The following is a 13,076-nucleotide window of genomic DNA, read 5'->3' as shown; positions in this document are numbered from 1 at the left end:
CGGGGGGCCGGCGCCGGCCGCTGAGCTGGGGCGGGCGCTGCCCGGCGGGGCAGCACGTCGGGCCCTGGGCGACGGCGATGTCCTCGCTGTTGAAGGAGGATCTGGCGAAGAGGCTCTTCGGGCCCCTGCGGCGGAGACTGCACGAGTTCATCGAGGTGGAGGGCGCGGGCGCGGAGCGGCTCTACCTGTGCGCCGCAGGTACCGTACGGCCCCGCGCCGCGCGGGCGGGCGGGCGGCGGCGGCGCGTTTCTCCCGAAGGAGCCGTGCCTGCCTCCAGCGCGGGACGCGGGACGCGGGACGCCACGGGAACGCTGCCCTGAACAGCTGTGATTTTTAGAACTTTTGCACTATTCCTGATTTTGCTCTTAAGCCCTATAGGTCGTCCCAAGTACATAAGTAGCAATAAATTACAGTCCTGTGGTTTAAATAAAAAAGCATTTCAGTGAGTGACTAAGAAGAAGCTTGAGCAAAATAAGAGGGTTGTGAGTGACAAACTTAAATATCTGGCTATTTACTATATTCGATTTCAGGTATATCCCCATTTAATAACTGCATTAGAACATAGTTTGAGAAAAGCATGTAATTTTTCTATTTTTGCAACACTGAAAGATATTCAAAAAGAGAAATATTGGCTTCCATAGGTAGTTAGGTTGAGGTGAATACCTTCTCCAGTTTGTTTCCTCCTAAGGTTCAGAATATACATATACAACAAATTACGTACTTGAAGTTTTTTTTTTCCCACTAGGAAATGATTTCAGCCATATCCTTTAATCATTATTTTTGTAAACACTGAAAGTCTTTACAACATTTACACTGTTTTGGCAGTTATAGAGCAAGCTCTGCACACTGCCTCCAAATATTCTTAGTAGAACAGACTTTGTATATGAGAACTATAGAAGTAGTTTTCTTTCAAGAAATAGATTACTGAGCTTTGTAGTTCTTCTAAATGCACAAACAACCAGCTTGATCTTATAATATATAGAACTACGTGGTAGAAATGTGTTTAGTTATGTGTGGTAGAACTAAACAGTTCACTACTATGAAACATCCAAAGAGGAGAAATAACCAAATTCTGTATCTTTAAAATCTTTAATGAAAATTTCTTTTCAAGGCAGAGAACAACAAGCCATTAAAGAAAGCTTCTAATCAAATTAATTTAATAGAACTCTCTGAAGACTTAAAGGAAAATTCACATTGCGTATTAAGAGTGGGATCTCTCCAGTATCTAATATTATGCTCTTTTAATATGCTAAGGCATAGTCAAGTCAGAGAGGAAATTTGATTCTGAAAGATGGGCTCCATTCAGCATCTACAGTAATCAGTGGGGGTTTTTCAGTTTGAGTAACATTTCCACAAATTTCTGTAACAGACTGATATTTGGGGGCATTAGAAATTCAACAAATATTGGGAGTGAAGCTTCTTAAAATTATTTTTATTATTGAATGATTTTAAAGAGCATTTTTCGATGTTTATCAGTTGCAAGTATTAATGCTATCAGTACAATTAGCAAAGAGCAAATTATGCTGTCTAAAATTTTATCTCTGCAATGTAAACTCAGAAAATTTTTACTAGTTACATGTTAACCATGAAAAAGGAAAATAGTCAAATTATGTATAGAGAGGAAACTATAGAAGTCTATGCCCTTTTAAATCTATGTTACAACAAAATTGCAGTGTGGAAATCTTATTTTCATGGCATATGCTCAACATTGTCCCTCATTTTCACGATAGCTAGTCTGGGAGTGCTGGTGGATGACAAGTTGACCATGAGCCAGCAATGTGCCCCTGTGGCCAAGAAGGCCAATGGTCTCCTGGGGTGCATTGGGAAGAGTGTTGCCAGCAGGTCGAGGGAGGTGATCCTGCCCCTCTCCTCAGCCCTGGGGAGGCCTCATCTCGAGTACTGTSTCCAGTTGTGGGCTCCCCAGGACAAGAGAGACATGGAGCTACTGGAGGGAGTCAAGCGTAGGGCTATGAAGATGATCAGAGGGCTGGAGCACCTGCCCTATGAGGAACGGCTGCGAGAGCTGGGCCTCTTCAGCCTGGGGAAGAGAAGACCGAGGGGGGGGGGATCTTATAGATGTGTACAAGTACCTGAAGGGAGTGTACATTTTTAGTACATCTGTCAAGGGGATGGGGATAAACTCTTTTCAGTTGTCCCGTGTGACAGGACAAGAGGCAATGGGCAGAAATTGAAGCACAGGCAGTTCTGCCTGACCGTGAGGGGGAATTTCTTCCCTGGGAAAGTGATGGAGCACTGGACCAGGTTGCCCAGAGAGGTTGTGGAGTCTCCTTCTCTGGAGATCTTCNATGAGGAACGGCTGCGAGAGCTGGGCCTGTTCAGCCTGGGGAAGAGAAGACTGAGGGGGGATCTTATCAATGTGTACAAGTACCTGAAGGGAGGGCGTGAAGGGGACGGGGCCAAACTCTTTTCAGTTGTCTGATGTGACAGGACAGGAAGCAATGGGCAGAAATTGAACCACAGGAATTTCCGCCTGACCGTGAGGGGGAATTTCTTCACTGCGAGAGTAACAGAGCACTGGACCAGGTTGCCCAGAGAGGTTGTGGAGTCTCCTTCTCTGGAGATCTTCAAGGCCCACCTGGATGCAACCCTGTCTACCATGSTCTAGGTGACCCTGCTGAGCAGGGGGGTTGGACTAGATGATCTCCAGAGGTCCCTTCCAACCTTACTGATTCTATGATTCTGTGAACTGTTGAGTGAAGACAACAGTATCCTTTCACTAAATTGCTTTATCAAACCTAGGAGAAGGTAAAGCTGAAATGMAAACATATTCAGGAATTTTCAGCAACTCTATATTGATATGGCTGAGAAGAACAGAAGAGATAATTTCATTTTATCCACTGGAAAATAAAGGTTCTCAAAAAGGTTTTTGTTCCACGAAAGACCTTAAGAAACAGTTCAAACTCTTTCAAGGCACTATCATATCCATACCTTCTACAAGAAAACCTTTTAAATTTTAACAGAATGAGAATAAGATAGATCTGAGAAATGCTAACGTTATTAATAAAAAATACTTTTTTCTTGTAAATCTGTCAAATGAGTTTGTGAACAAGCAATATCTAAACTACAGGAAACATAAAGAAAAAATTTATTTGAAAGTGGTCCACCCATGTTTCACCACTGGGCAGAATGTGCTCCTAGCTTCATTCTTTCTGTTACAACAGTTTCTTATYACACCTGTGGTCTGTCCTTATTTCATATGGTTTCTATTCACACACGAGGAGTAGAAAAGTGTCAGTCCATGGATTCTGCAGGCCCCTAAGACATATAGTTGTGTTTCTGAAAAGACTGGGGTTTTTAGGGGGCTGGGGTTGTTTATAAGGCTGAGAAGGACTTGCACATTCCCACAAAGAAAAGCAAACAAACAAAATGGAAGAAGCTGAAAGTAAGAAGAGAACATTCAAGATTACCTTAATGGATTTGCTTGTAAGTAAAAGCCATTGTAATTCTTTGCAGAAGATAGTTTACTGGTGGTCCTTTGATAAAAGTCATTGAGAAACTATGACTGGTCTTGAATATAGTATCACAGAAGAAATAACAGTGATTTGGATTTCTCAGGAGATTGTTCAGGAAGCTATAGGCTGAGAAAAATTATAACCAATTTATATATTGTTCATTATTTTTCTTGGAAGGTAGAAAGAAGAGATATTAATACATATCCTTATCAATACATATCCTTAGTTTGTCTTTATTTTACAATCATTTTCTTATGAACAGGTGAGAAGTAAAAGATATTTTGACAAGAATAGGCTACGGAGCTTATCTGGGAAGATAAAGTTAGGCCCATTTCAAAATTGGTTTTCAAAAATCCAGACAGCATTTTGAAATAAAAGAAAAACTATTGCCAGATAATCTACAGAAATGTCAAAGAAAAAAACAGACTGCAGTRACTTTGTGCTGTCTATAGCAACTGTCTATACTGATATGAAGGGAAAAGGCTCCTGTCAAAAGCAGGTGACATATAGCACTGACCTTAGGCTGCAAGATGGCTTAGAGAAGTGGTTGGCCCTCCAGTTCTTATGCTGAATGTGCAGGAGATTGTCTTGAAGTCATATTACAGCCCAGGGAGGCACAGGTAATGTCTGTAACACTGTGAGGCAATAAAAAGAAATATATATTAATTTGAAACAGATCTCTATTGACTATCCATAAAAAGCAACCAAATCAAACAAGAAAAAATAACTTAGAAATTGATCTGAAATCAGTGTTCAGACTATAGTGCTTTTCACACTAATTATTGTGTTTTACAGAGGCTGATCTCCTACACAGCACTTAATGTAATCAATTAGTAATGGCAGTGATTACAAAAAGTGTCTTCATACCCTTTTTACTCTCATTTCCTGCCTAATTGGAGGAAAATGGTAAYTTCTATAAGGATAGTACTGGGCAACTTGAAGCTTTAAGAAATATTTTTAGTGTAATTTTTGTTAAGAGACTTTTGAATGTAGGGAAATACTATCTTAAAAAGTAATGGCCACATGAGAGAGCTTCCACCCACAGAACAGAAAGTACAGTACAAGTCATGTAAATACAGAGGCTTAATAGTGACTTCAGTTTTGTAACTCCTGCACCCCCAAAAGAATCCCCCTTGCAGTAAATAGGATCCACACAGATCCAGTGCCAGAATTGGACAGTCATTGCTCATGAATTTGAATGCAACAGTAAAGTAAATGCTAAATCTACTAAAAGCGTATAGGCTTTGTAGGCTGAGAACATTGGTCTATCTCTAATCACTGTGCAAAACAAACCCAGTAACTCCAATATAGCCCTATACAGTCCTACCTGCCATCAGTTAAGTTATTATTTAAAATGTAGTTTAAATCTTTAATTATCAGAACTCCTGGGAAGTATTTGCTTATATATATAAATTTCCTTTTTTTTTTTTTTTTTTTTTTTTTTTTTTTTTTTGACTAAAGGTGAAGAAGTAGAAATATGTATGGTTAAACACCTCAGAGTAGATCGAGAGGAAAAATATGAAATAGTTGAAAAGTGGTTTTTGAAAGACCTAGAAATGATTGATGGAAAAGAAGCAGATACTGTAAGTGTTATGTATTATTAAATATATATATATAGAATAAACTTTTCTTGTGTTGCAATTTGTGACACAAATATTGAAGTGCAATTAAAGTTCACTACCTAAAAAAAGAAAATTATGTAAAAAAAGGATATTTTTTGTTTACTGCATGTCAGAGGCTCCAGATTGCATTTGTACTGCTTGTAAGAAAAATTGGTTTTGTTTATCTGTTGTCATTTTCTTCATTAGTCTTCTGAATTTCTCTTGAGATCTGAGGGACAAACTAGGTGATTTCTAATTTGTTCATCATAACTAGCAATAAAGCTCTCCAACTGTAGCACCCAATGTAAATCTGGGTTAATTCTATAGATTTAAATACATGTATTTGAAAACAAAATTTAGTCCATATTTTTATGGAGAATAAGGTTCTGTCACTTGAATTCATGAACCTATTCTCTATGTGACAAAGAGGATTTGTATCAATGTATAAAACGTCATGTAAGTACATAGTTTGGTGTACCAGTTTAAGAAATAGGGCCAAATTTTGCCTCTTTTACATAGCTTAATCTCACTCACTTTACCTGTGGCAGTTACATATTTATGTGAATAAAACATCTTTGGCTAGATTTGGCTCATGATCTTAACTGCTAAAAGATTCATAATCTCTCAGATACAACTTCAGAAGGATAGAGTTAACCTACACTAATACAATACAAAACATACCAAAAGTAGAATTACATCCTATTTTACAGAAACTGGAAATATATGCTGAGGTGAATATCTTACTCAGAAGACATTTTAACAACCATCCACCTATAGAAAATAATAGTCCTGGAAAAAATTGCAGTGCTTTCAAATGAACATAAAACTGAGTTCAGATTACATTACACTAGTGAAATGGAAATCTAACAGAAACAGAAATGCTAACAAAAATGGAAGGCTAACAAAAAGGTTTCAGAGTAGCTCCAAGAAAAATGACCACTCATTCTGTCACATCAACAGTTCCCCTTTGAAACAAGTCTCCCACAACTCCTGCACAGTCAGACACGCTCTGTGCAGCAGCCTGCAGACCTTCTGCATGTTGCCCTCTCATCTAAAATTAGGAATCTAGAAACGGAGATGAGCTCAGGTTCACTGTATACCTGCACCCTGTGGGCTCCCTGCAGCTCAGGCCAGAAGAGGAAAAAGCCACGAGTAAAACTCCTTTACATCCCGTCTGAGTTATCTTGCTTCTGAAAATGTCCCTGTTCCTTCCCCAGCCAAGGCAGCTAGAGAATTTCCTGATCACCTGCCTAAATGAACTCCATCCTTTTTCTAAAGCATTATACTAAAAAACCCTTCTGAGATGATTCAGCCTTCTACAACTGGGATGATCTAAACCTGTACTATTTTTTGTTAGAAAAAGCCTAAATGTACCTCCAACTCATAATTATAGGATGATTAACATTGCTATAAATATTCATAATGTTGTTAATCATAGTCACAGAATTTAATAGCACTTAGCTGCTGCTAGTATTAATTGTGCCAAGGAGTCAGAAAGCATGGAGAATTGCAATTTAGGCAGGAAGGGCAATCAATATTCTTCCTCTGACAGGCAAATGTATTTATAACCCAAGGCAAGTGCTTTTCATACCATGTGTTTTAGACAATGGGACAAATCACTACATTTTAAAACATTTTATAATCCTAATAAAGTACAGTGTATCACTTGGCAAAAATTTTCCTCAGGGCAAAATTCCTAATGGCAAAGAATGACACCTAGTTAAAAACTACTGCTTTGTACAGTTTTGAAAGATCCTTTAGTATGAATAGCAGAAATATGCAAAGTTCATCGAACTGAGAAAAAGACCTGAAGGTATCTGAGTAGGGAACAATAGAGTTGTTGTCCTAATGTCTGTAATGCATGTACTAATTTCCTTCTCTCTCCATTTTTTAGGATAATCCATATTTTGATATGCACTTCCACAAAGTCTACAGTATGGAAGCATACAGTTGTGCATCTAAATACACCTTTGCTCGAACATTAAACAAACTGAATGAAATGTATCTTAAAAAGGACTTGAAGATTGTGAACTTTGATAACACCTACTTAAATGATGATTCATTCTGGTCATCGAACAATAGAGATTGCTTAGTACTTATGAGAATATGCTTTTATGCTTCCAACCTTTTATGTCTCTCCCTATGTCCTCTGTCCTAAAGATGGATTTTATAACATTAAAGTGACTGTTTCACTTTTGCTGACTAGAATTTCATAAATCATATGATAAAAGAGATAGTAAGCAAGCTTTTTAATTTTACATGTAAGTCCAAAATGAAATATACTTTTTGTATAAGCAATTGATCATTAATTTATATATATTAGAAGGGCCTAAGTCTGACAAATACCTACAAATGTAGAAGACTTTCAACACAGGACCAATAATTCACCTATTCAGTGGTGATTGCTCATATAAGTAGAGTTCAGCGCTTGATCTTATGTTTGTAGAGGCATAAGTAATTCTTCATTAATAGCCACAAATATTTAAAGAGCATTAGTAGTTAATTTATGTCTTGGAGGTAGAAAAAATAAAGCAAACAAACGAGATCTGTACAGGAATGATGCACATTTCCATTTTCAAACTCATTGAAGTAGAGAACGCCCTTAAAGAGATCATGCCTACATGAATACAAGAACCAAATCTTGGGCCTGCTGAATCAGAGTTTTGCCTTCAGATTCCATGGCACCAACTTTTTACCTATGCATCTATAATTATTTTTTCCCACAATGTCTAGTAGTCCCTTTAGCCTATCCATTATTTGTGATGCCATCTTAAAAACATAAAATGAATGTTTTTAGGTAAATAGCTTGCTTTATTTGTCAGACTTCTTAGCACTTTTTTCTTTTATATTATTAGTGTCTTCTTTGTTGCAATTTATTGTTCATGTATATGAATTGACCCAGGTAGAGAACGGATATTGTCTATGCTTCTTCTCTGCCTCCAAACCAATAACTAACAAAATACTTCTGGAGATCCTATATAAACTGTAGTTGGTGGCTATTAGTTACAATTACTTCATAAGCAAGTGATAAGCTTCTCAAAGTTCAGAGAATTTCCACCTGATGCTAGCTACGTATTGGCTTACTTAGTATGCTACTTAAATGCGTATCAGTACTTACAGTTACATTTAACATGATTCTGCTGAGTGCTTTGGAGGATTTCACCYGTAACAAAAACAGTGACAGTATTATATTATGGTAGAAATAGAGGACAAATTATAGCTGCATTGGCTGGAAGCAGAAGAGGAACAATGTTGACAATAAGCAGCRTAGTGATATCTCATCAGTCAGCTAAGCTAGCTGGCTGGTCTTCCTGTAGACAGTAGAGAAAGAAGGGGCTCACCAAAGCTGATTCAGAGAAACGTAAAATGAGTTTCTGGCCTGACCTTCCTGCCTGAGAAAACTTGCTCTCTCTTTTGGAAGTGAAGAGAGAAGAGGAGACTAGCTGTGGACCAGAACAGCTAAGTACCTCAAGTCGATTGATAAGTAGCTCCCAGGAAACCACAAGCTGGTTAATGTCTTCTTCCAATATATGTCCCTGTAAAATGGATAGTCATGCAAGGATACTGTGGCTCTTACTGCATTGTCGCTTTTCACATGGACTCCCACCTTTAAAAATATTTATATAAAGGTACTAGGGATTCAAAATTGAAACAAAAACAAATGAGAATATATTTGAAAGATTGTATAAGATGTACAGCTTTTTACTTTACTTTTTAATGCTGTCCTGTTGCTAGTATATACAAAGGCCATACATTTGATTATCTAATCTTTGAAGTTGCGTATTTTATTCTAGACATATGTTGTAAGTGATGTTCCTTCTAACATAACCTTAATAATTATGTGTCCCTTGATAGTTGTGAAAACAGTTTATATGGGTCATGCAAATCTTCCGGAATTTGTAAGGACTTGTGTCATACATTTACCACCTAAATATTGTAAGAGAGGAGGACTGTATTTCCAAACATTGTTTATGAAATTTGGTTGTTCTTTTCAGAATGTCTTTGGGATAATCCAGTTCGAGTATGTATATTGTAATGTGTGATCCATACCTACAAGAACTATTTGCCCAACATCCAGCTTGCACAAAGCCATTTCTAATAGCAAGTAGTTCAGACTACTGTTATATGTGATACATTGTCTCATTTGGACTGTGAATTATTGTATTGTATKAGATAAAAAATATGGAACATCTAATAATAAACACTCCATTAGCAATCCTTTGAAATATGTGTACGGGTAGTGAATTCCTGACCAGTAGTTGTTTGTATTGTGTTAGAAACTGATTAGAGAAAACTCTAGCTAAAAATGACTATAATGTTCAAATATATTCAGTTGACTTGCACAAGTAGCTTTCTATTCTTCCACTGTATAAACATTAAACTGATTATATTGGAATACAAGTAAGTCTGTACTATATGTGGAATACATGCAATTAAAATCTGGTTTTTCTTCTTCAGACATTCTTCACCATGTGACCAGACTAGCCAAGAGGAAAGGAAAAATAGGGATATTCTCCTTTTAGATTATTTCAGATATTATCAAAAGGAAAAATATTTAAAAACTTGATCTTGGAACACTTGCACAGTTCTTTATATAAGATATCAAATACACTGTGTATTGCTAATCTGATACAATTGCACTGTAGAAAGTCTGTATCCTGAGGTACGAAAGATTGTCATTATGTGGTTAGTATAGCCCAGCTGCACCACATGAGATAGAGAATATACTAAATTTTAAATGGAAAAGACCCGATAGGCTAGATGATAGTCAATCTTTCAGCTGATTTGATTTTTCAAAATGGTGTTCTACATCACATTTCCTGACATTGGTTACGCAGTGAAGTTGAAAATACAGTATTTAGATTCATCTGCTTCTCATGGAAGACTTCTCCAAAACTACTTAGGGAGAAACTTACAGAAGACTAAAAGATGATCAAGAATGCTTTTGTAGCATTTTTATAAAAGGTTTCAGCTAAATGGTGGAGTGAATTAATACTCAAGACTCTATGTAGATTATATTCAGAATACAGGAAATGCTATCAGCCATATTTGTGTTCCAGAGAAAAGTAAAAATCTGGCAGCCTGAAAATGAAGAGTGGCAACAAACAAACAAGACTTCATGCACACTTGGATAAGAAGCAGGGAGAGAAGAGTGTGTCATAAAAGATGGACGATGATTTTGTCTTAAGAAGTATCCTGTTTTTTAACTCTTAAACCACCATCAGAAGTAAGAACACATGGAAAGAAAAAGGATTTTGGAATATTTTGTTTGTAATACTCATTGATACCATAAACATTTTTTTCTACTTAAATGATTCATAAATTTCCTTCAATTCTGTGCTACAAAAAGTGCTTTATATCAACATTCAGATAAGGTGGTGCCATATCAACAAAATGGTGATGTTCCACTGGAGTTCATGGATTTAAGATAAATTTTCACCAGCTAAGAGCCCTGAGCTTATATTTAAAACAGAAGGATTCTGTTCCTGTGTGTTCAGTCTTGGATCAAGGCAGAATTTTAAGTCATTTTTGAAGGGAAACAGWACAGACAAGGGGCCTATTCCAAACTGTGACTTCTGTGTTACTTCCAAGTTCTTGTCCTCCCTTGCATATTGGAGTCACTCATATGTGTCAGTATACTGACCCATCTCAGTACTTGTGTCATACAGATTTTAATTGCATGTATTCCACATATAGTACAGACTTACTTGTATTCCAATATAATCAGTTTAATGTTTATACAGTGGAAGAATAGAAAGCTACTTGTGCAAGTCAAGTTCTTCTCCCATCTCTACTGGGAGTAGAACTCCCAGTGTTCTACTTGTACAGTCTTTCTCTGTCAGACTTTCTCTGTCATCTGCCTATTCCGCAATGGCTTCAGTCACTTTCACAATATAACTCTCGTATCTTCTCTCAGAAAAATGGGAGTGTATTATGTAATTTGTAACATATGATTTTGGAATATTTTGTCACGAGTTAAGGCTCATATTGGAAGATCAAAGAGCCTCTGGGGGAAGCTGAAAAAAGAAGAGCTATGGCACCCTGCATACTGTAAAATGATCTCACAATGACTGTTTTAACACGTATAACCACATTTTAGCATTAACCAACTAAGTCTTGCTTTTTGCACTTAAACAAAATTAACAATTGAAGACAGAAAAGGAGGAGGGTTTTGGATTATTAACAACAAAAGCTTTATGCAAGCCTATCCAGTCCTTCATGGCTGCTTTGTCTAGTCTTTATAGATCCAGCAACAGACAGTTTTATTTTGTAGGTTAACCAAGAAATTACCCTACTGTATTTTCTTTTTTAACTTGGCCCTTATGAATGATATATTACAGAACATGTATACAGCATATTGTTTTGTAAGTCAGAAAATAAAACTATATTCAGTAAATCTGTAGTGGTCAGCAATGTTTTCAGTCATGTGGGAAGATGATATAATAATGATGAGATTGCTGTTTTACATATTAGAAGTCTATCTTTGCTGGCAACTTAACTATTACAATAACTTGGAGAAGATATTTACTATTGCTTTTTATTAGTAATGGCCTGGGTAACAGATTTTATCAATCATACCTTAAAGGCATAGTGATGCATTAATGTGACATAAATCATACAGTTCAAGTAATCTGTAACGATTTTGGTCTTCTCTTAACTCTGCACACAAGCATTGAAAAAATAGTATATTAATTTTATTTTTTATCATTATTTTATCATTTACATGAATGATAAAATTGAGTGATGTATATCAATCTTGTGAAAAACCTCCTTCACAGCAATATTTGAGCTGTAAGGTAGTTTCTCACCGAATGCAATGATGGCTGCAAGTAGCTAAGGCTAGTTTTGGACATCATTTCTTATGGTTATATTCCAAATCCTAGATGTGGCAATTAGTCACAGAGTAACTTTTCCCTCTGACTTATCACTGGTATTGAAGACAGTGAGCTACCAACGGTACTTCTGAATTAGAGAYAGAGCTAAAATCTGAAGTGCCTTTCACAGAACTGAAAATAATTCTAATGTTGCGGCCAAGTTTGAATTATAACTGTTCCCTTGCAGTTGCAATCAGATATAAAATTCTTTGTCACTTGAAATTCTGAAATACTGTCAGTTAAATCATTAAGAAACTTCCTGCAGTACCAGATATATCTGCATTTCTTTTATTAATGTAAAAGTCACACTCAGTAAAGATCTGAAAGTGCATAGCTTTATTAATAAATACTCAACTATCGCATATGAGAGGCAACAAAAAGTGCAGAGTATTAATTACTTAAAATCTCATGACTTATGTCCATGACTTATGTTTTGAAAGTTCATCCTACTTCCAAGAATTTTTCAGTAGAAATCTGCCCACACTTTTAAGAGAATGAGTTCTGTCTACCCTCTAAATTCTATAAATGATAATAAATTAGAACGATATTTTTAGTGGATATATAATTCATGGACAGGAAGCGGGACAACCCTTTTACAAGGCAATGAGACACCAGAGAAACTGAGGGGGCCTCGGAAAAAACTGCCGGTTCACCTCAGGCTTAGACACTTAAGAGCGCAACCCAGGCAGTCCCTAAACACCACCACGCACTTACAGCACCAACCTAGCAAGTTCACCTAAGTATATATACGTACCTACCACCAGGCTTTTATAGCCTAGGCCGGCTGGGCGCCGCGCCGCACCGCCTCAGGGAGGAGCAGACCACGCCCTAACCGCCGCCCGCGCGCCTCCRCCGCCCCCGGCCCCGCCCCTGGCACTGCCCGCGCTCCTATTGGCTCGTCCCACTCCGCCCCCTTCTCGGGCTCGTGGGCGCGTTGTCCCGCTCTTCCGGGAGGGGGTGCGCGCGCGCGCGCGCGCGCTCAGCCCGGTGCTCTGTGGACGTTCTAGCCTGCCGTCTCTCTGCTAGCCTGGAGGGGAGGGGGGGAGGAGGGGGCGGTGCTCGGATCACGTGAGCGGAAGCGGCCGCAGCGGCGGAGCTCGGCGGCCGTTGGGGGGCAGCGCGCGGCG

General features: G+C 37.9%; 1 protein-coding gene and 1 long non-coding RNA gene across 2 annotated transcripts in view; one reads left to right on the top strand and one right to left on the bottom strand.

Annotated features, from left to right (window-relative positions):
• LOC146585464 (uncharacterized) overlaps positions 1-4,101 on the bottom strand; it is a 48,034-nt gene extending 43,933 nt beyond the window's left edge. The window contains exon 1 of the long non-coding RNA XR_014897982.1: positions 3,991-4,101. This is a non-coding gene — a long non-coding RNA (uncharacterized LOC146585464). The remainder of the gene's footprint in view (positions 1-3,990) is intronic.
• Positions 60-8,137, top strand: EXOC1L (exocyst complex component 1 like). Its single transcript, XM_085322737.1, has 4 exons — positions 60-203; positions 3,246-3,249; positions 4,935-5,056; positions 6,969-8,137. The coding sequence occupies exons 1-4, from the start codon at positions 78-80 to the stop codon at positions 7,230-7,232; spliced, it is 516 nt and encodes a 171-aa protein (XP_085178863.1). The 5' UTR covers positions 60-77; the 3' UTR covers positions 7,233-8,137.
• Positions 8,138-13,076: the final 4,939 nt, after the last annotated feature.

Source organism: Rhea americana, unplaced genomic scaffold (assembly GCF_003343005.1).
Source record: "Rhea americana isolate MKP2758 unplaced genomic scaffold, rheAme1 scaffold_8, whole genome shotgun sequence".
NCBI classification, from domain to species: Eukaryota; Metazoa; Chordata; class Aves; order Rheiformes; family Rheidae; genus Rhea; species Rhea americana.
This window is presented reverse-complemented; position numbering and strand designations above follow the sequence as displayed.